Below are 22317 nucleotides of genomic sequence, written 5' to 3'. Positions count from 1 at the left end.
ATCAAATGAATTGCAAAGTCCCTCTGCCATGCAAAAGAACTGTATTCCCCCCCCAAAAAAAAAAAAAAAAACATTTCCACTGCATTTTAGCCCTGCCACAAAAGGACCAGCTGACATGTCAGTGATTCTCTCATTAACACAAGTGTGAGTGTTGACGAGGACAAGGCTGGAGTTCACTCTGTCATGCTGATTGAGTTTGAATAACAGACTGGAAGCTTCAAAAGGAGGGTGGTGCTTGGAATCGTTGTTCTTCCTCTGTCAACAATGGTTACATGCAAGGAAACATGTGCCGTCATCGTTGTTTGGCACAAAAAGGGCTTCACAGGCAAGGATATTGCACCTAAATCAACCAGTTATCGGATCATCAAATACTTCAAGGAGAGCGGGTTCAATTGTTGTGAAGAAGGCTTCAGGGCGCCCAAGAAAGTCCAGCAAGTGCCAGGACCGTCTCCTAAAGTTGATTCAGCTGTGGGATCTGGGCACCACCAGTACAGAGCTTGCTCAGGAATGACAGCAGGCAGGTGTGACTGCATCTGCACGCACAGTGAGGCAAAGACTTTGAGGATAGCCTGGTGTCAAGAAGGGCAGCAAAGAAGCCACTTCTCTCCAGAAAAAAACAGCAGGGACAGACTGATATTCTGCAAAAGGTACAGGGATTGTACAAGAGAGCAACTTCTCACAACCATCCAGGAACAGTTTGGTGATGAACAATACCTTTTCCAGCATGATGGAGCACCTTGCCATAAGGCAAAAGTGATAACTAAGTGGCTTGGGGAAACAAAACATCAATATTTTGGGTCCAGGGCCAGGAAACTCCCCAGACCTTAATCCCATTGAGAATTTGTGGTCAATCCTCAAGAGGCAGGTGGACAAAGAAAAACCAACAAATTCTGACAAACTCCAAGCAATGATTTTGGTACATATGGAACATTCCTAGGAAACATGGAACCAACAATTTACATGAAGGTTATATTTGTATTCAGTATAATAGGGTATCTAAGTCGCTCTGGATAGGTCTGCTAAATGACCAAACTGTAAACAAATTCAAAATGCAGGCATTCAGCATCCAGAGAACAGCATCCAGGTGCATGTCAATACTGATGTGGACTTGCTCTGACCAGTCCAAGTCTTCAAAGATTTGCTTAAATGGAGGTAAGGAGTCTAGGAAAAGACATGGCTACGATTACATCTGAAAGGCCATAGCTGCTCTAGTCATGGGGGGCATATAAATAGCCCCACAGTTGTTGAGGGGTTCTCAGCAGCATATCGTTTTCTACTTGTAGTGCAACCAGAACAGACTAACAACAACAGTCCCAATGCATCGCCATGTTCATACATTTAAAAAGTAGTTGTTACAAAACACACCAGAATACCAGAGGGTTATTTGTTCAACTTTATTGAGAAAAAAAATAAAAGTAACCATTAAATAGCAGAGCTATTAGTTGATCGATCAGCCATAGAGCTTTGAATAACGTATTCAGTGCAAAAGCGAGAACAGTGTTGTGGATGATGGATTAACTAATGGCTCCTGTTCTAAAAACAACAAAAGGTGAAACTTTAAAAAGTGGACACGTTTCCTCTCAACTCTTTTCATTCTCAGCAGCACATAAACCAATTATTTATCTTATCAACATGCATAAAATGTTTGTCCTTATTTACTGCAGATATAGCTAACTTCAGCAATTCTCCATTCAAACAGTTAAGAGTAAGTGTATAATATTCACAGACCTCAGTTCTCTAACAATATTGGCAAATCTTACAAAAATGTGATTGCACCATGTTGATCCTCTCAATACAGAAATTGTGGCATTTGGAGAATCCTTATTCCTTTTAGTTGGCACTTTCTGCGCGAACTTTGAGAAATCAAGAGCTCTTCCCAAAGTGGCTGTGGTTGGCTTTATACAGATACATGCTCCAATGAGAGTTCTGATCAATTAGCATGTTTTGGAAAGAAGGGGGCCATGGAGACATTTTTCCTTGTTAAGAGCATGTAAATAAATTTATGGGGTGTGGGGGCGAAAAATATAATTACTGTTATTGGCTGATGGTAAGGGATTGCGGCCGAATGGGCAAAAGAATTACAGTAATTGAAAGTTTATTCCATCTATAATGCAAGTTGTTACGACCATGACAGATTATCACATGGCGTACTTCTGAGTCCATTCCCGGGCTATTCTGTTGTACCTGTGGAGATAGAACAAATCAGCAAAAAGAAAATAGATTGTCATTACACAATAGACAAGGGGTGTGAAGATCAAGAACGCCATGCATTACAACACAGCAACAGGTTGCCAACTAACCAAGATGAACTTGAGATCTACGATGTTCACACATAAAATCCCCCATAGTCCCACCAAAATGGCATATAAACAGTCCCAGACAGTGGAAATACTGTCAGAACCAAGCCCAACTCTACCGAAGCAAAGGCAGATTTATTTAGAGCGGCCAAATATGTCTGCCTAGAGTTAGTTTAAGTGCTGTCGATAATATCACTGTCACAACCAATAACTGTATTTATCAACTGTATAAAGGCAGCGGTGGTCCCGGCCCATCCACTGAAGAGCCAGGACCACCCAATCATATTGAGCAACAAAAAAATATATATATACACTGAACAAAAAATAAAATGCAACATGTAAAGTGTTGGTCCCATTTTTCATGAGTTTCATAAATTCACAGAAATTTTCCTTACGCACAAAAAGTTTCTCTAACACACATATACAGACAAATATTATTTTATTTTTTAAATATACCTTACATATTCCCTGCAAACCCTTCCCCCAATTGGAGTAAACTAATAAACAACACTTAGGCTTCTACCTTCAGTTTATACTTATTATACACATTTTACAGACACAATCTATTTTACAATCATTATATTTTGTTTGTTTTTAGTCCTTCCTCTATTTCTGATGTCCATCCAGTTAGATTTCTATTTGTAACTGTGCTATTTCACAACATTTCTGAACCTATATACATTTTACAGACCCTGTATGTTTTACATTGATTATCTTGTTATTAGTCCCACCCTTCAGCTCCACTCAACCCCTCCCATCACCATCCATTTTGGATTTCTATTTGCCATACATTTTTCAACTGTGCTGTGATGCTTCACAACAGCACTGAACCTTTCTATTCTCATAGCTTCTACAGATTGTAAATTAAAATAAACATTTTTGCTAAATTAATGATTATATTATTGATCGATTTGACTATGGCTTTTCAAAATCACCCAGTGTTGCCATCTGCAGCATTAGTTCTAGGTAAATGTTGCAATTCTTCAGCCATTCCTGGACTTGTAACTAAAAACGAGCTACATATGGACAGTATCAAAATGAATGATCTAATGACTGCCTCACAGTAAAAATCTGCAGAGCTGGGAAGAATGTCTCCCGCAAGAATTTTGTACAGTAATTTAAATTGAAAAATTCAACGTTTTGAATCCGGTGTTTTGCGTATCAATTCATAAACCCTTTGCCATGAAATGGGTACATCGAACATCTCTTCCCAACTATTTTGCAATGTATTTGGCACAGCTGTTAATCTTTTGGTCCTTAAATTGGTTAATGTTTGTATTTATCACACTTTTCTTTAACCATTTATGTTCTTTAATGCAGGGCCGCCAGACAAGTTCCTTACTTTTTTCCCCTTCCACTTGCATAATATAGCACATATAATTAGGTTTTAATCCAGAGAGGTTAGCAAAACTCAGTAGAATCTTTGCATGTTGCGTTTATATTTTTCTTCAGTGTATATACACGCGCAGTGTACAAAACATTAAGAACACCTGCTCTTTACATGACAGACTGACCAGGTGAATTCAGGTGAAAGCTATTATCCCTTATTGATGTCACTTGTTAAAGCCACTTCAAAACAGTATAGATGAAGGGGAGGAGACTTGTAAAAGGATTTTTAAGCCTCAAGACATGGATTGTGTGTGTGCAATTCAGAGGGTGGTAGTAGGTGCCAGGCGCAACAGTGTGTCAATAACTGCAACGCTGTTGGGTTTTCCCACACAACAGTTTCCAGTGTGTATCAAGAATGGTCCACCACCCAAAGAACATCCAGCCAACTTGACAACTGCATTGGAGTCAACATGGGTCAGCATCCCTGTGGATAGCTTTGGAGACCTTGTCGAGTCCATGCCCTGACATATTGAAGGCAAAAGGGGGGTGCAACTCAATATTAGGTAGATGTTCCTAATGTTTGGTATACATCTCACACAGTACCAATCAAAAGTTTGGACACCTACTCATTCAAGGATTTTTCTTTATTTTTCCTATTTCTACATTGGAGAATAATAGTGAAGACATCAAAACTATGAAATAACATATGGAATCATGGAGTAACCAAAAAAAAAAAAACTGTTAAAACAAATCAAAATACATTTTACACTTGAGATTCTTCAAAGTAGTCACCCTTTGCCTTGACTGCTTTGCACACTCTTGGCATTATCTCAACCAGCTTCATGAGGAATGCTTTTCTAACAGTCTTGAAGTAGTTCCCACATTTGCTGAGCACTTGTTGGCTGCTTTTCCTTCACTCTGCGGTCCAACTCATCCCAAACCATCTCAATTGGGTTGAGGTCGGGTGACTGTGGAGGCCAGGTCATCTGATCCAGCACTCCATCACTCTTCTTCTTGGTCAAATAGCCCTTACACAGCCTGGAGGTGTGTTTCGGGTCACAGAACGCTGTGGTAGCCATGCTGGTTAAGTGTATCTTGGGCCCTCCCGAGTGGTGCAGTGGTCCAAGGCATTGCACCGCAGTTGCTAGCTGTGCCACTAGAGATCCTGGTTCCTTGTCCCATCGCGCTCTAGCGATTCCTGTGGCGGGCCGGGTGCATGCACGCTGACATGGTCACCAGTTGTACGGCGTTTCCTCCGACACGTTGGTCTGGCTGGCTCCCAGATTAAGCAGGCATTGTGTCAAGAAGCAGTGCGGTTTGGTTCGGTTGTGTTTTGGAGGACGCATGGCTCTCGAACTTCGCCTCTCCCAAGACTGTATGGGAGTTGCAGCGATGAGACAATTGGACACCACGAAATTGGGGAGAAACAGGGGTAAAAGTTTAAAAATACATTTTAAAAAGTGTCTTGAATTCTAAATAAATCACTGACAGTGTCACCAGCAAAGCACCATCACACCTCCTCTATGCTTCATGGTGGGAACCACACACAGACAGCGGTTTGGACCAAAAATCTCAAATTTGGTCTCATTAGACCAAAGGACAGACAGTCATTTCTCTTTGCTTATTTGAGCTGTTCTTGCCATAATACAGACTTGGACTTTTACCAAACAGGGCTATCATCTGTATACCACCCCTACCTTGTCACATCACAACTGATTGGCTCAAACTCTTTAAGGAAATTCCACAAATTAACTTTTAACAAGGCACACGTGTTAATTGAAATGCATTCCAGGTGACTACCTCATGAAGCTGGTTGAGAGAATGCCGATTGTGCAAAGCTGTCATCAAGGGTGGCTACTTTGAAGAATCTCAAATATATATGTTTAACACTTTTTTAGTTACTACATGATTCCATATGTGTTGTTTTCATTTTGATGTCTAAACAATTATTCTACAATATAGAAAATAGTAAAGAATAAAGAAGAACGCTTGAATGAGTAGGTGTCCAAACTTTTGACTGGTACTGTGTATATTTTTTTAATGCTCTCTACTTGTTAGTGTTCCAAACAGGACATTTGTCTTTTTACCTAAACATGCAAACACCATCAGATAGAATTCATAGCAAGCAATGCACTGGAATGACATTCAGATGAACTGGAATGACATTTAACTGAAAGCCACACCACTAATAAGCCAAGAATATGACTGCATTGAGGCAGAAACCACTGTGCTTCTATGGCTATATGCACCATGCCACTGCTTACTTCATTAGCAAACAAGACAGCTCATAATCCAGTGCCTTTATCACAGTCAAACTTATACTTTAACTTTAATTAGCTTTCAAATGCAAAATTCTTTCAACCTCATGGCAAAATGTGTAGAATAGCATGAGATTAGCTATAAAACGGCACAGTTTCCTCTCTACCCAATGACAAAATGTGTAGAATTGCAGGAAGTTAGACGTTGTGTGTTTTTTTTGGGGCCCACTCACATTTCTGCAGGCCCACCCACAAAAAAATGTCTGGCCAAAGCTATTGATCGCATGACACCACCCATTCCCGCATTTGAAGTCAAATAAATCAGTTGCGATGGCGTCTCATGTCAGAGATTTATGTAGACATAACATGCAGTTTGAGCTACACCGGGAAGTGACGTTGCAGGCTAGCTCAGTGCTGCCCCCTCTCATTGATTATCTCAAATTGAAGGCCGACCGGGGTACTGCAGGCTGCCATTAGCTATAAAATTATCCTCATAACCTGTGTACGATTTTAAAATAATCAGGAAATACACCTGGTGTAGTAAAAGTAATTATTGGTGCCATGATTGTCATTTTCCACTTCACTATAACGGGGGTCTTGTATTCTGCAAACAATGCCTGCAGTACCACGGTCGGCCTTGAACTTCGTGGCTTCAATGAGAAGGGAGAGGAGTCCTTCTCCCCTGGTCACAACCCATAAAGCTCCACCACAGACACACACACGGTCCACTCCCTTCACAATGCAGGGCAGTCTTACCCTAAAGCATAGCGTACTTGTCTGTCCATTCTCTCGCTAGTCTATTATACCTGATATGGAAGGAAAGGTCCTATATTATAAAGATATGACATTATAGGAATTAACTATCATTTAGCACCTATCTCGTTCAAGTCTCGGATCAAAAAGTGGCATAATATTTTTCACAAATATTAGAGTATGCAGTTCATGAACAAAATGTAGGACAAAGCTGGGTCTACAGTATACTTACTTTTCAGTATCTGTTTTGTAGATACGGGCGATTTCTGGCACTAACGGGTCGTCAGGGTTGGGGTCACATAAGAGAGAACAAATGGACAAAAGTACTGAAAAGGAGATTAGAAACAAGTATTAGAAGTGGATCTTAGGCATGTGAATTGAAATGAAGTCAAGGTAAAAATGTGTATCAAAAGCATGAAAAACAACAAACATCCTACCTTTAGAGATAGTTAATGCTGGAGACCACTGTGATCTCAAAATATCCAGGCAGATGCTGCCGTTACTGTTAATATTTGGGTGATAAATTCTTGTGGTGAATGCTAGCTGCAATGAAAAGGTTGGAGCAGCAATCAAACACATGATTACATAAGATCAACGGAAACCATACTTCCGCAATCGTCTACATGCATCAAGAAAACTATTAATTGTAATAGAACAGAGGAAGAGGAGAGAAAATAATTACCTTAGGTGGTTTGAAGGGGTAGTCTGTGGGGAAATGAATGGTCAGGAAAAAAACGCCACCTTGGTATGGACTGTCATTCTGAAAAGAAACAAAAATGTCAACGACACACTGACCAGCCAAAACTAATGCAACTTCAACGAGCAAACACTTTATAAATTATACTTACAGGCCCCATAATTGTAGCTTGCCAATGAAACACTGGAAAACAAGAAAGTAGATACAGTTAGAAACATGTTTCAATGTTGAGAATGTTCGCTCAAATAAAAGTACTTAGTTTGGCCTTACTGTCATCTCCAACAGGGCCGGCGGAACACTGTGCAGGAGGGTCCCTGGCCAGGTCGTTCAGCTCCTGAAAGAGGGACCAAACCAGGACACCATCAGTCCCACTATTCCCCTACCAACATGGTTATTGAGTTTCTCATCCCTTCAACTCCACCTATTTAGCTGATCCAGCATAATGGCTGTGGTTGCAAACACATGTGCATTGGTGATTCTTTTATAGGACAACTGGAAACAGCAAACACCATGATTTCTGCTACTGCACAGACCTCACAGTTGTATTTCGAAGGGCATTTACATTGTATTTACATTGCAGCCATTGCAAAGAGCACTGCACAGTAAGTATTTCTAAAGGTTAATTAGGGACGGAGGAAAAGAGGAATCAATTTTCATAATGACAATGCACAATGACTAGTCTTGGCCCTAGTGAATGTGGGCAGTGACTTAACAGGTTTCTTGTATTGCAGTGGTAGAGAATATGGTCTCTTGCAGAGCCCTGCCAGAGCAAACACTTCAGGAAACCAGATTAGGTAAGAACTTCTTCGGCCAATAAATAAAGTTATATTTGTCATGTGCTTCGTAAACAACAGGTGTAACCTAGTGATGTCACAATACCACAGGGTTAAAAATTCTGAGTAGCCTAGAGTTCTGTTCGCCCCGTCACATTTTCTAAATGTTCTGCGCATGTGCTTCGCAAAAACCTGTCACTGAAATTCATGTTCTACTCAATACAACAAACTGAATTTAATTTCACACTGTTCAGTGTATAATAAGAGTACTGCATAGAATTTCTGATTTGCAAAGGCCTACTTGTGATTTGGCTGGAGGAATAGGAGGAAGGAATATACATGTATAATGATCTGCAAGTCATTGTGGCAGTAAGGGAAAACACTGCATTAAACTTTTACTCAGTTAACTCACACACAAACACACAGCTCCCAACTTATAACTTTAGGCACCATATAACATTTAAGAGCCACCAGAAAGATAATTTAAATAGATTTTAAGCTTACATTGAAGCACATCTCATGAGTAGCAGACCCTTTTCCTTTCTTCCTGTGCCAATCAAATTTGCCTAGACCTACTGTCAAGGCCAAGAAACTCCTGGCAGATTAACTTAAACTGGATCCTAAACTCATCAAGATGGAGGACGCATATGAATGGCACTTTCATCCCCGATGGACAGCCCAGATCTAGTGGTGAAACTGCTCAGGTTCAAAGACAAGGAGGAGATTCTCAGGTGAGCCATGTGCCTGAAGGGAACCAAAATCTTCATTAATGAAGACTTCTCCAAAAAGGTGCACCTCAAAAGAAAGGAACTGCTGCCACGACTAATTGAAGAACAAAAAAAAGGCAACATTGCATACCTGAAGTATGATCAGCTGGTCATTCACCCCCCATCTCGTAGGCCTATGGTAAGTCACTCAGCTATATTACACTGTTTTGACACAAACGCATTCACACCAACAGATACACATATTTTCTGTACTTTGTTCATGTGTTTCACCTAACCTCAAGCGAATCCTTTGCCTGAACCACCCAGGGCATTTGAACTGATTCCAGAGGCTGACCCAAAACGTCGCCGAAGAAGAGGCGGACGGAGTGGTCTTCTGGTCAGACTTTGTTGGCTTGCACAACACCCACCACTGCCGAGTATATTACTCGCTAATGTCCAGTCTAGATAACAAGGTAGACGAAAATAGGCCAAGGGTTGCTTTCCAGAGAGACATCAGGGATTGTAACATACTCTGTTTCACGGAAACATGGCTCTCTCGGGATATAGCCATCTGGATTCTTTGTGTGTCGCGCCGACAGGAATAAACATATCTCCTGGAAGAAGAAATGGCAGGGTGTGTGTTTCATGATTAACGACTCATGGTGTAATTGTAATAACATACAGGAACACAAGTCCTTTTGTTCACCCGACCTAGAATTCTTCACAATCAAATGCCGACCGTATTATCTCCCAAGAGAATCCTCCTATTGTCACAGCTGTGTATATCCCCCCTCAAGCCAATACCACGACGGCCCTCAAGGAACTTCACTGGACCTTATGCAAACCATATATCCTGAGGCTGCATTTATTGTAGCTGGAGATTTTAACAAGGCAAATTTGAGAATAAGGCAACCTAAATACTATCAGCATATTGACTGTAGCACTCGCGCAAGAAAAACACTGGATCACTGCTAATCTAACTTCCGCAATGCATACAAGACCCTCCCCCGCCCTCTCTTCGTCAAATCTGACCACGACTCCATTTTGCTCCTCCCTTCCTATAGGCAGAAACTCAAACAGGATGTACCCGTGCTAAGGACTATTCAAAAGGTGGACTGAACAATCGGAATCCACACTTCAATATTGTTTTGATCACGCAGACTGGAATATGTTCCGGGTATCCTCAGAGAATAATAATCGATGTAAACGCTGATTCTGTGAGTTAGTTTATAAGGAAGTGTATAGATGTTGTACCCACTGCCTATTAAAACCTACCCTAACCAGAAACCGTGGATAGATGGTGACATTCGCACAAAACTGAAAGCGCGAACCACTGCAACATGGAAACAGCGTAGTTATTCCCACCACAAGTCAATCAAACAAGTGAAATGTCAGTATAGAGACAGTGGAATCGCAATTCAACGGTTCCGACGCGAGACGTATGTGGCCGGGTCTACAGACAATCACGGACTACCAAAGGAAAACTAGCCACTTCAGACAAAACACCCTTCCTTGCCTGCTTTGAGGATAATACAAGGATTGTGGGCTCTCCTTCTCCGTGGCCGAGGTAAGACATTTAAACGTGTTAACGCTCGCAAGGCTGCCGGCCCAGACAGCACCCCTAGTCACGTCCTCTGAGCATGCACAGACCAGCTGGCTGGAGTGTTTACAGACATATTCAATCTCTCCCTATCCCAGTCTGCTGTCCCCACATGCAAAGAAGGCAAAGATACCAAAGTAGGCAAAAGGTAACTGAACTAAATGACTACCACCCTGTAGCACTAACCTCTGTCATCATATCACCTCCACCTTACCGGTCATCCTAGACAGGGCCTGGGCAACTCCAGTCCTCTGGGGCCTGATTAGTGTCACACTTTTGCCCCATCAAACACACCTGACTCCAATAATCAACTAATCATGATCTTCAGTTAAAAATGCAATTAGTTTAAAATAAGGCGAGTTTGCTAGGGATGGGGGAAAAGTGACACCAATCAGGCCCCAGAGGACTGGAGTTGCCCAGGCCTGCCCTAGAACCACTTCAATTTGCTTACCTCCCCAATAGGTCCACAGATGATGCAATCGCCATCGCACTGCCCTATCCCATCTGGACAAGAGGAATACCTATGTAAGAGTTCATTGACAACAGCTCAGCATTCAATAGTACCCTCTAAGCTCATCATTAAGCTGGAGGCCCTGGGTCTCAACCCCTGACGGGCCGCCCCAGGTGGTGGAGGTAGGAAACAACATCTCCACTTCGCTGATCCTCAACACTGGGGCCCCACAACGGTGCGTCCTCAGCACCCTCCTGTACTCCATGTTCACCCATGACTGCGTAGCCATGCATGCCTCCAACTCAATCAGGAAGTTTTCAGACGACACGGCAGTATTAGGCTTGATTACCAACAACGACGAGACAACTTACAAGGAGGAGGTGAGGGCCCTGGGAGAGAGGTGCAAGGAAAATAACCTATCACTCAACGTCAACAAAACAAAAAGGAGCGGATCGTGGACTTCAGGAAACAGCAGAGGGAGCACCCCCCAAACCACATTGACGGGACAGCAGTGGAGAAGGTTGAAAGTCAAGTTCCTCGGTGTACACATCACAGACAAACTGAAATGGTCCACCCACACAGTGTGGTGAAGGCACAACAGCACCTCTTCAACCACAGGAGGCCGAAGAAATGTGGCTTGTCACTAGAGGCGCTGCTGCCTATGTAACAGTATAACTTTAGACCATCCCCTCGCCCCATACCCGGGCGCGAACCAGGGACCCTCTGCACACAACAACAGTCACCCACGAAGCATCGTTACCCATCGCTCCACAAAAGCCGCGGGGAACCACTACTTCAAGGTCTCGGAGCAAGTGACGTCACCGATTGAAACGCTATTTAGCACGCACCACCGCTAACTAGCTAGCCGTTTCACATTCGTTAGACTTGAAATCAATGTCCACTTTAATAATTTGATCACTAGTCACTTTAATAATGTTTACATATCTTGCATTACTCATCTCATACGTACAGTTGAAGTCGGAAGTTTACATACACTTAGGTTGGAGTCATTAAAACTGGATTTCAACCATTCCACAAATTTCTTGTCAACAAACTATCGTTTTGGCAAGTCGGTTAGGACATCTACTTTGTACATGACACAAGTAATTTCTCCAACAATTGTTTACAGATTTCACTTATAATTCACTGTATCACAATTCAAGTGGGTCAAAAGTTTACATGCACTAAGTTGACTGTGCCTTTAAACAGCTTGGAAAATTCCAGAAAATCATGTCTTGGCTTTAGAAGCTTGGAATGGAATAAGAATATATACATATAAATATATGGATGAGCAATGATAGAGCGGCATAAGCAACATGGTTTAAAAAAACAATATACACAGTTGAAGTCGGAAGTTTACATACATTTAAACTCAGTTTCACAATTCCTGACCTTTAATCCAAGTAAAAATTCCCTGTCTTAGGTCAGTTAGGATCACCACTTTATATTAAGAATGTGAAATGCCAAAATAGGAGAGAGAATTATTTAATAATTCAGCTTTTATTACTTTCATCACATTCCCAGTGTGTCAGAAGTTTACATACACTCAATTAGTATTTGGTAGCATTGCCGTGAAATTGTTTAACTTGGGTCAAACGTTTCAGGTAGCCTTCCACAAGCTTCCCAAAATAAGTTGGGTGAATTTTGGCCCATTCCTCCTGACAGAGCTGGTGTAACTGAGTCAGGTTTCTAGGCCTTGCTCGCACATGCTTTTTCAATTCAACCGACAAATTTTCTATAGGATTGAGGTCAGCGCTCTGTGATGGTCACTCCAATACCGTGACTTTGTTGTCCTTTAGCCATTTTGCCACAACTTTGGAAGCATGCTTGGGGTCATTGTCCATTTTAGAAGACCCATTTGCGACCAAGCTTTAACTTCCTGACTGATGTCTTGAGATGTTGCTTCAATATATCTGCATAATTTTCCATCCTCATGATGCCATCTGTTTTGTGAAGTACACCAGTCCCTCCTGCAGCACAACATGATGCTGCCACCCCCATCCTTCACAGTTGGGATGGTGTTCTTCGGCTTGCAAGACTCCCCCTTATTCCTCCAAACATAATGATGGTCATTATGGCCAAACAGTTATATCTGTATCTATATATATCTATATCTGTTTCATCAGACCAAAGGACATTTCTCCAAAAAGTACAATCCTTGTCCCCATGTAGTTACAAACCGTAGTCTGGCTTTTTTATTGCGGTTTTGGAGCAGTGGCTTCTTCCTTGCTGAGCGGCCTTTCAGGTTGTCGATATAGGACTTGTTTTACTGTGGATATAGATACTTTTGTACCCGTTTCCTCCAGCATCTTCACAAGGTCCTTTGCTGTTGTTCTGGGATTGATTTACAGTTTTCGCACCAAAGTACATTTATCTCAAGCTTCTAAAGCCATGACATTTTCTGGAATTTTCCAAGCTGTTTAAAAGGCACAGTCAACTTAGTGTATGTAAACTTCTAACCCACTGGAATTGTGATACAGTGAATTATAAGTGAAATAATCTGTCTGTAAACAATTGTTGGAAAAATTACTGGTGTCATGCAGAAAGTAGATGTCCTAACCGGCTTGCCAAAACTATAGATTGTTAACAAGAAATTTGTAGAGTGGTTGAAAACTAGTTTTAAATGACTCCAACCTAAGTGTATGTAAACTTCCGACTTCAACTCTTTACCAAATCTATGCAAACTGGTATTGTTCCTAAAGATTAGAAAATTGTTATCCATCATTAAAATCTGTGGATCAAAGATGTTTTACAAATAGTCACCCAATATCTGTACTACCATGTTTTTCTAAAATGCTAGAAAAATTGGTGTACAAAAGAACGTTGAAACATTTTTTTTAAATCAACTATTCTCTGTGAGCACCAATATGGTTTTCGTAAAAAATATTTCACAGATATGGCTCTTTTGCAACTTTTACAGCCCTTAAAAATGAATACGCTCTTGGCATCTTTTTGGATTTATCCAAAGCATTTGACATGGTTGAGAAACTATTACTTTCTAAATTGCATTATTACGGTTTTCACGATTATATAGTTATGATAGAGAATTTTTTTTAGGCAAATGGCATTAGCATCTACCAGGGCCAAGATATCCTGTGGCGTCCCACAGGGTTAGATAATTGGACCTTTGTTATTCATAATTGGGGCGGCAGCGTAGCCTAGTGGTTAGAGCGTTGGACTAGGAACCAGAAGGTTGCGAGTTCAAACCCCCGAGCTGACAAGGTACAATCTGTCGTTCTGCCTCTGAACAGGCAGTTAACCCACTGTTCCCAGGCCGTCATTGAAAATAAGAATGTGTTCTTAACTGACTTGCCTGGTTAAATAAAGGTTAAAAAAAAAAATTATACAAAAATAATCTATATCAATGACCTTGCTGCTGTGTCCTCTACCGTACTTCCCATTCTCTTTGCTGATGATACCAATTAGATGTTCATCACACAAGAATTTTGATTTACTAATTAATGAAGCCAACTCAGGCATGGCCACATTTTCTGAATGGTTCCAGATAATTTGTTCATCTTTAAACGTTGACAAAAATCCAACTTTATTGTATTCGCTAGTAAGAACACGAAATATTGTAAAACTGAGCTAGGATCTCAATTGGTGGGAATGAAATGGAACAAGTCACATCCACTATATTCCTTGGAGTTCTAATTTATGAAAAGTTATCCTGGAAAAACCATATTAAACTTGTCTGCAGCAAAGTGATGAAATATATTGGTATCATCAGAAAAATGTGTGGTTTGGTTCATCAGGCACACCAACAGATGCACTTCTGTATTCCCGGTCATGTGAAATCCATAGATTTGGGTCTAATTTAATTAATTCCATTGACTGATTTGCTTATAAGAACTGTAACTCAGTTAAATCTTTGAAATTGTTGCATGTTGCATTTAGATTTGACCAGTATAAATTAGCGCAAATCAAAATACGAAGAGAAAAAAAAAAAGGTAGCACCTGTAATACAGGTCATTTTTAAAAACCATTTAGGCTAGAGACAAGCCGTTCTCTGCTGTAAAGCTACAAGCATGCCAGCCGCAAAGCTGTGCTCCATTTCCCCTCTCTGGCACTCAGAGTCTGCATGACAGCGAATTTGCAGTGTAATCAGACTGGCCTGTGCTCATGGTTATAACAGGCGATTACATTATACAATGTATCAACTTCTCTCCTCTGCTCCAATGTCACAAATGTACAAATATAACAGAAGACTCATCAGGGTCTGCATCCCTGCTCGCCATCACGGTTAAACTATATTTTAAAAACGGATGGCGCAACAGATGAAGGAAAAGCGGATGGAGAGAAGCAGGTGAGTGAGTGTTGGCAGGGGATGCGGCTGGCAGATTACATTGCCACGTGATTTACACATTAAAGTGAAGTGGATATTATTAGACCGGCGCATACCAGTGGATTTTGCTTAAATTCAACTGAATTTAGGAACAAAACTGCCTTTATAAAACTTTTATAATAGGTGCCAGCTGGTTCTTTGGAAGAGCTGAAAAATGTGGTAGTATCTAATGAAACGTTACTACAGAATTCTAAAATGTTGGTATCATAAGTATCATGATGTTTTGGTACTGTGATATTACCGTGTTATCGGTATACCGTGCAACTACTAGTGAAATATTTACTTATGGGCACTTACCAACAATGCAGAGAGAATAATAGAAATTATAACACAAGGAATAAATACACAAAGACTAACGATAACTTGGCTATATACACGGGGTACCAGTACCAAGTCGATGTGCAGTTGTAATTGAGGTAGATATGTACATATACAGTAAAGTATGTAAGTAGTCAGACACCTTGACTTTTTCCACTTTGTTACGTTACAGCCTTATTCTAAAATGGATTAAATTGTTTTTCCCCCCTCAAATCAATCTAAACACAATATCCCATAATGACAAAGCAAAAACAGGTTTAGCTCTAGGAAGAGTCTTGGTGGTTCCATTTAAGAATGATGGACGTCACTGTGTTCTTGGGGACATTCAATGCTGCAGATATTTTTTGGTACCCTTCCCCTTATCTGTGCCTCTGCACAATCCTGTCTCAGAGCTCTACGGACAACTCCAACCTTGTGGCTTGGTTTATGCTCTGACATGCACTGTCAGCTATTGGACCTTATATAGACAGGTGTGTGCCTTTCCAAATCATGTACAATCAATTGAATTTACCACAAGTTGTAGAAACATCTCAAGGATGGTCAATGGAAACAGGATGCACCTGAGCTCAATTTCGAGTCTCACAGCAAAGGGTCTGAATACTTATGCAAATACGGTATCCGTTTCTATTTTTAATACATTTGTAAACATTTCTACTAGGGATGCACGATATATCGGTGAACATAACGGAATCGGACGATATTAACAAAAAATGCCAACATCGGAATCGGCCGATACATGCAAGACGGATGTCAAAGCTGTCGTGCATACCTATATAACGTTGGTACATGACGTAATGATGGCGCGTAAAATTGTGCGCTATTCGTGCAACACAGCATTCCTAAACTAGCCCACAATGTCTTCTGTGTGGATCGAGCAGTCAACAAGTCGAGCAGTCATTTGAAAGAATAACATTTCAAAGGTGAAATCCATTAAAGCCAAGATAATGGAATTCATTGCCCTTGACAATCAACTGTTCTCTGTCGTGGGTGATGCTGGCTCTCGCCAACTGGTTGAGCACCAGGACACACTACCAAGTGTGCTATTTTTCAGATGTTGCCCTACCGGAGTTACACAGTGATAGCGTCACTGCTATTAGCTTCACGACATACATACTATGGAACGCTGTTTGGGTCTTTGCGTGTCAATAAATATAAAATAGCACTGTCAAAGCTGTATGAAAAAGTCTGCAAACACCAGCCACAAACGATGTTTACAATAGCACTTTGGTAATATAGCATCATTTGTTAGACCGCAACTTCTAGGGTAGTTAGCTTTAGCTTGGTACCCAGCTAGCAACAACAAAACCAGCCTGAAAACAATGACCAGTAAAAACTGCAGTCATTTCCATTATTCTTAGCAACGATTTAGGAATCCTTGTAAGTATTAGCTAGGTTGCCACTTGTTGTTCGAAATTTTACTTCAGCTCATGAAAATAAATAGCTAGCCAGCTACTTAACCCTGTTGCCCAAAGATAACGTTATAAGCATCCAGCTAGCTTCATCTGGCTAGTTAGGCTCGACTGGACCGGGTTGTTTTGTGAAGCTAGCCACAAAACGAATTAGGCACAATAGTGGGATTTGCACTTTGCCTTCAAAATAAAAATATGTCATTGACAGTGATGTAAATTAATAGAAACAGCAGAATTACGCCATATTTATATTTTGAAGGCTGACCGCAAAATCCATTATTGTGGCTAATCCTTATTGTGGCTAGCTTCACATAGATGGGTCTGACCATTAATCAAATAAGAACTGTCTTATAAATTACGGTTATTTTATATGATGACACATAGCAATCTAGTTAGCTAGCTAACTATAGATAACTAAACAATGTTTTGCTATGTTTTTGGCGAAGAACATTGTTTGCATCCATAAGCTAGCTACCTTTTTTTTTTATGACCAGCACTGTAGGTGCGTGAGACAACTTTACCAGCATCATAGCATACGTATCAATGAATCGTTGTGACATGAAATATGAGTGATAGTGTAATCAATGTGTAATAACGACATAAAATATGAACGCATTAAATTATGTGATGTGCAGTCATATTCATGTCCTGATTGGTCAACAAGCTTATTTGACACTCCAAACGACTTAACAAACAACGAAACAGCACAGCAAGTAAGTGAAAAAAATTGGATTTGATTATGGGGGACATACGTAAATGCCAACACAATAACTTGGTCAGTGTGATGTGTGTAACCTAAATATAACTAGTAAAGTCAGTTAAGAATTTGTTCTTATTTACAATGACGGCTTACCCCGGCCAAACCCTGTACGACGCTGGGCCAATTGTGCGCCGTCCTATGGGAATCAAAATCACAGCCGGACGTGATACAGCCTGGATTCGAACCAGTGACTGTAGTGATGCCTTTTGCACTGAGATGCAGTGCCTTAGACCGCTGTGTCCATGTGTGTGTGTTTTAACTATTTAACTGTACTAGAATGCTTAAAAGGCTGCTCTTTTTTTAATATTGGTTATCGGTATCGTTTTTTTTGGCAAGGAAAATATCACTAATATCTACAAACCTGTTTTCACTTTGTCATAATGGGGTATTAGGGGGAGGATGGGTTAAATAATATATTCAAATCTATTTTAGAATAAGGCTGTGATTTAACAAAATGTGTAAAAGGGGAAGTGGTCTGAATACTTTCCAAACACACTGTAGGTAGGGATAAAATGACTAGGCAACATGATAGATAAACAGTAGCAGCAGCATATGTGGTGAGTCAATAGAGTTAGTGCAAAAAGGGTCAATGCAGATAACCAATAGCTACCTGGACTAACTATTTAGCAGTCTTACGGCTTGGGGGCAGAAGCTGTTCAGGGTCCTGTTGATTACCGTCTATATTGCATACCGGTCTGATTGGGAGAGGATGAGACAATGTTTGTCATCAAATAGATTAGTAAAAGACGTGTAAGTCAAGCCTTGAACAGGTTGGAAGCTGTGGGCTGTATTTCCGTCAGGCACAGGTGGTGTCTGTGCAAATCTGAGCTAGCGTATAAAGATACACAGCTGTCACTCAACCAGTAACAGCCTGTGTGACATTGGCCTAGGATTCCACCACTATGGTCAACTAACCGGTTAGAAAGATCAACACTGAACAATTATGTAAATACAGACCTGCTATAACTCAGTAATAAACATTGGCCTGTAAAGACTTGAGTGATGCGTATGTGAGTTGGAGCAAGTAATTAGCATCGGACGATAGGGAATACTGAACTTTGCATGATAGATGAAAGCTTAACCCTGACAAATTGTGGCAATGTCTTACTCAAACACCTGAGTCAGAATGAGGATTGGCCTGACCAGTGTTATACTGTGGGAGCCCAAATGGGAGGGAAAGACAACAGCAGCATTGCTGTCAGTGTGTGTCTATCTGCACTCAAGCACTTCTCTGTGGTTGAGCAAACCTAAAGAGTGGGCTTAGTGAAATTAGAAAGGTTTTTGATAAGCAAATTAATAAATCTGAGTTATATGCATCGTACTTAATAATATCTACATTTTGTTGTTGGTTTCATAAACTATGCTGGGTTCAATTCAGTTCAATTGTGTCAGTATCTTTGAAACTATAATCTATCAAAACAAAGTTGCATACTCCATATATAAACTCACAGCACTTTAATGGGTATTTACCAACGTGTCGGCATCACTGTACCTTATTGTTTAGTCACCGTTAGTCAGCACCTCCACACAAACTAATTTTTCTGGGTGTGCGCAAGCTCATGTTTTTTAATCTACTAGTACCTTTGAAACTAATTCCAATAGGTTCTTTATGCTAGAAGGTATTTGTACAGTAACAACCAATGTTCCCCTTTATTTTCAGGCAGGACTCAAAGGGCTTTTAAGCAACATCCTGGAATACCAACAATTTATTTTTAGGCATGGGCCCTGTCCCACTTAAGGTGAACAGCTAGCAGCATAGGCCAACATTCATTTACATCTATTCAAAAGGAACATTTATAAGATACTCCTTACATAACACCGCCACCCCTCTCCCCGCCCTAAAAAAAAAAGTTAAGGGTGTAGACATTGGTTTAACACCTACTACAGCAATGTAATGTTGGTGACCTCATCCATGGTGTTTTAGTTTGAATATTTGCCAATGACAATAGAATAGGCATACCTATCACTTAACACCATGGCCCTATAACATTCAAAGCCCAGTAATATGGTATGCGTTCAACTAACTACATTTACTTGCATTTTCAACTCAAGTGTCAGTGAATGCCTAAACCAATATTAGGAGAGGTATTTAATGTTGAACTTGGCTTGGGTGGAGGGTACAGCAATTCCAGACTAACATAGTAGTAACACCACAGCAGCTAGCTAAGTCTATTTTTTATGCCCGTGGTTTCTTAAAATAGTAGAGGCCAGAATAAAATACCCACACCAGGATAACACTTGACTTGGCCAGCTTGCATGACAAGGTTTATATTTCCAGCAAGGAACTCCAACCCGAAACATGCCACGAGCTGGTAACGTTAGTGGTATGCAACAGCCTTATCCTCCCTCTCATCAGGTTTCACCATATCTTCTTAGCTCCAGTAGAAGTTTAAGGGATAACGTTACTAGCCTACAAACTTTACACTAACTAACCTAACGTTGGTCAAGTCATTTAGCTTGGATTTTAGCTACTTAGATTCTTTACTAATGTTTTGGTCACATTCACTTTAAAGTGGCTAAAACTAGCTAGCTAAGCTAGGCCCTGTTGCCACTTTGCTACTGCTAGCTAAAATGGCTAACCAAAAGCCAAGGCAGCACGCTTGGCTAGCTAACGTTATAGCGAGCTAAGGTTATAGCGAGCTAGCTAACGTTATAGTCAGCTGCCCACTGTACGACATTAACGTAGTTATCTAACTAAAACGACATATCAATTTCACCACATTAGCTACCTGCTACAGAAGATCTAACTTATTAAGCAGTATTTACGGCAAAGCGTCAAACAACAATCCATTTACCTTGTGAATTCGTTTTAAGGCCATTCTGCCAGTGCGTAGCAGGGAGCGGTTGTCGAAGGAGAGCACAGGCTAACTACGTGATGCTAACTAGCATATATCAATTAGCTGTAGTGTAAGGCGAACTACCTAACGTGTTAGTTACCTAGCTAGCTTTACAAAAATTGACAATTTTACTTTTACAGTTGAGACAAGGGTATCAATATAGAATGATATTCTGGCTTTCCTTTGTCGACAGCCTTTGACTGCACTGATATTTTAACGTTGCCGTTACAAACTTGACCAGCCGAATGATTACGTTAGCTCAGCTCGTTCTTCTGGTCACGACTGTGAAGTGAGCAATATTCGCGATGAGTGCAATCAGCGGTTCGGCCTTCAAAAGAAAAGTCCTGCATTGAAACTGGTGTTAACGGATACAAATAGTTCAATCATGCCACAATTGGACTAGGTAATGCTAAACAAGGTTGGAATGTCCTTACATAAAGACAATCATTTATTCATTTTACAATAAACTATAAAAATCTGTTGAAATCTCAAAAGGTTTGACAGTGCTACCATGAGCGCCCTCGTGAGGGAAACCCTGCTAAGTAGAAACATCATGATATGCCCGTATATAAAGCTTGATGTTACAGATTACACTTTTAGGGGGGGTCTACTAACCACTGGTCTGGCAACCATCATTACACACACCTGTTCCCCATAGTTACGCACACCTGGACCTCATCATCACCTTGATTATTCTCCCTTTATTTAGCCCTCAGTAGCTTCACTCATCAGCCAGTATTGGTTTTGTCACGTTCAGTACCCTGATCCTGTTTTGTTTATCTGCATTTTTCTAATGATTAATTAAACTCACCTTCTGCACCTGCTTCCTGACTCCCAGTGTATACATTAAAGAATGCTTCCTCACTATATGGAAGCAGCAGAAAAGAAAGACATCTCCCAGACGCTTGGCGAACAGGGACACCTACTCCACCAACACCACGATCAGCTGGCGCAACTGGGTGCGGCTATGGATGATGTCCTCCACATCCTCCACCGCCTCGACACCATCCGAGAGGATTCACCTCCAACTAGCGGAGGGCCTCCTACCACGAGTAGTTCCAGCGAGCCAGCCCCCAAGCCTACACAGCAGTCCGCCCAATGAAATGATTTCCGACTGTCCCTCCCGGACAAGTATGACGGGACTCCATCCAAATGCTGTGGATTCCTACTCCAGTGCTCCCTCTATTTCACCCATCAGACAGGAGCCCCCACCACGAGAGGTCCAAAGTTGCCACAGTCATTTCCCTGCTGATCGGCCGGGCGTTGGAGTGGGCTACAGCTGTCTGGGAGAGAGGAGAGGAAGAGCTGGGTTCCTACGAGAGGTTCATGGCTCTGTTCAGGGCGGTCTTCAAGCATCCACCGGAAGGCATAGAGGGAGGTAAGTGAATATTCCAACTCCCGCAGGGTGCCCAGACTGCACCCTGCTGGCCCTTGGCTACCTCCCACGGATGGATTGAGCCGGCGCTACACACCCTATTCCGAAGACTAATGTGCGAGGAGGTCCAGACGGAGTTGATGTGCCGGGACTACCACCTTTCCTTGAGACGGGCTCATCGCAGTGGCCATCCGTCTGGCCAACCTTCTTCGGGAGCGCCGGCGGTCCCCTTCGCCTCTCGCCTTCCTTCTTTGGCCGTTCTGAGGCAGAGCCTGAACCCATGTAGGTAGGGGCCACACACCTCTCCGTCACCGGAGACAGCTAGGGCTGTTTCTATTAGGGCCAGAAGGGGCACCAGCTTCAGCGGTGTCTGGTGTATCCCAACCCTGGGTCCACGGGGGCAGAGGG

At 41.5% G+C, this 22317-nt stretch overlaps 1 protein-coding gene across 2 annotated transcripts; it reads right to left on the bottom strand.

Annotated features, from left to right (window-relative positions):
- Positions 1-1378: 1378 nt before the first annotated feature.
- Positions 1379-20835, bottom strand: LOC112220840 (ubiquitin-conjugating enzyme E2 D2). 2 transcript variants are annotated; one of them, XM_024382749.2, is made up of 8 exons: positions 20493-20835; positions 7605-7668; positions 7486-7517; positions 7320-7397; positions 7075-7180; positions 6870-6963; positions 6641-6690; positions 2011-2184 (listed from the first exon to the last, which is right to left on the bottom strand). In XM_024382749.2, the coding sequence occupies exons 1-7, from the start codon at positions 20514-20516 to the stop codon at positions 6642-6644; spliced, it is 447 nt and encodes a 148-aa protein (XP_024238517.1). In that variant the 5' UTR covers positions 20517-20835; the 3' UTR covers positions 2011-2184; position 6641. The 2 variants fall into 2 exon arrangements, with proteins under 2 accessions (XP_024238518.1, XP_024238517.1); XM_024382750.2 differs by lacking the exon at positions 6641-6690 and having other exon boundaries at positions 1379-2184.
- Positions 20836-22317: the final 1482 nt, after the last annotated feature.

The sequence above is a fragment of the Oncorhynchus tshawytscha genome, linkage group LG21 (assembly GCF_018296145.1).
Source record: "Oncorhynchus tshawytscha isolate Ot180627B linkage group LG21, Otsh_v2.0, whole genome shotgun sequence".
Lineage (NCBI taxonomy): Eukaryota > Metazoa > Chordata > Actinopteri > Salmoniformes > Salmonidae > Oncorhynchus > Oncorhynchus tshawytscha.
This window is presented reverse-complemented; position numbering and strand designations above follow the sequence as displayed.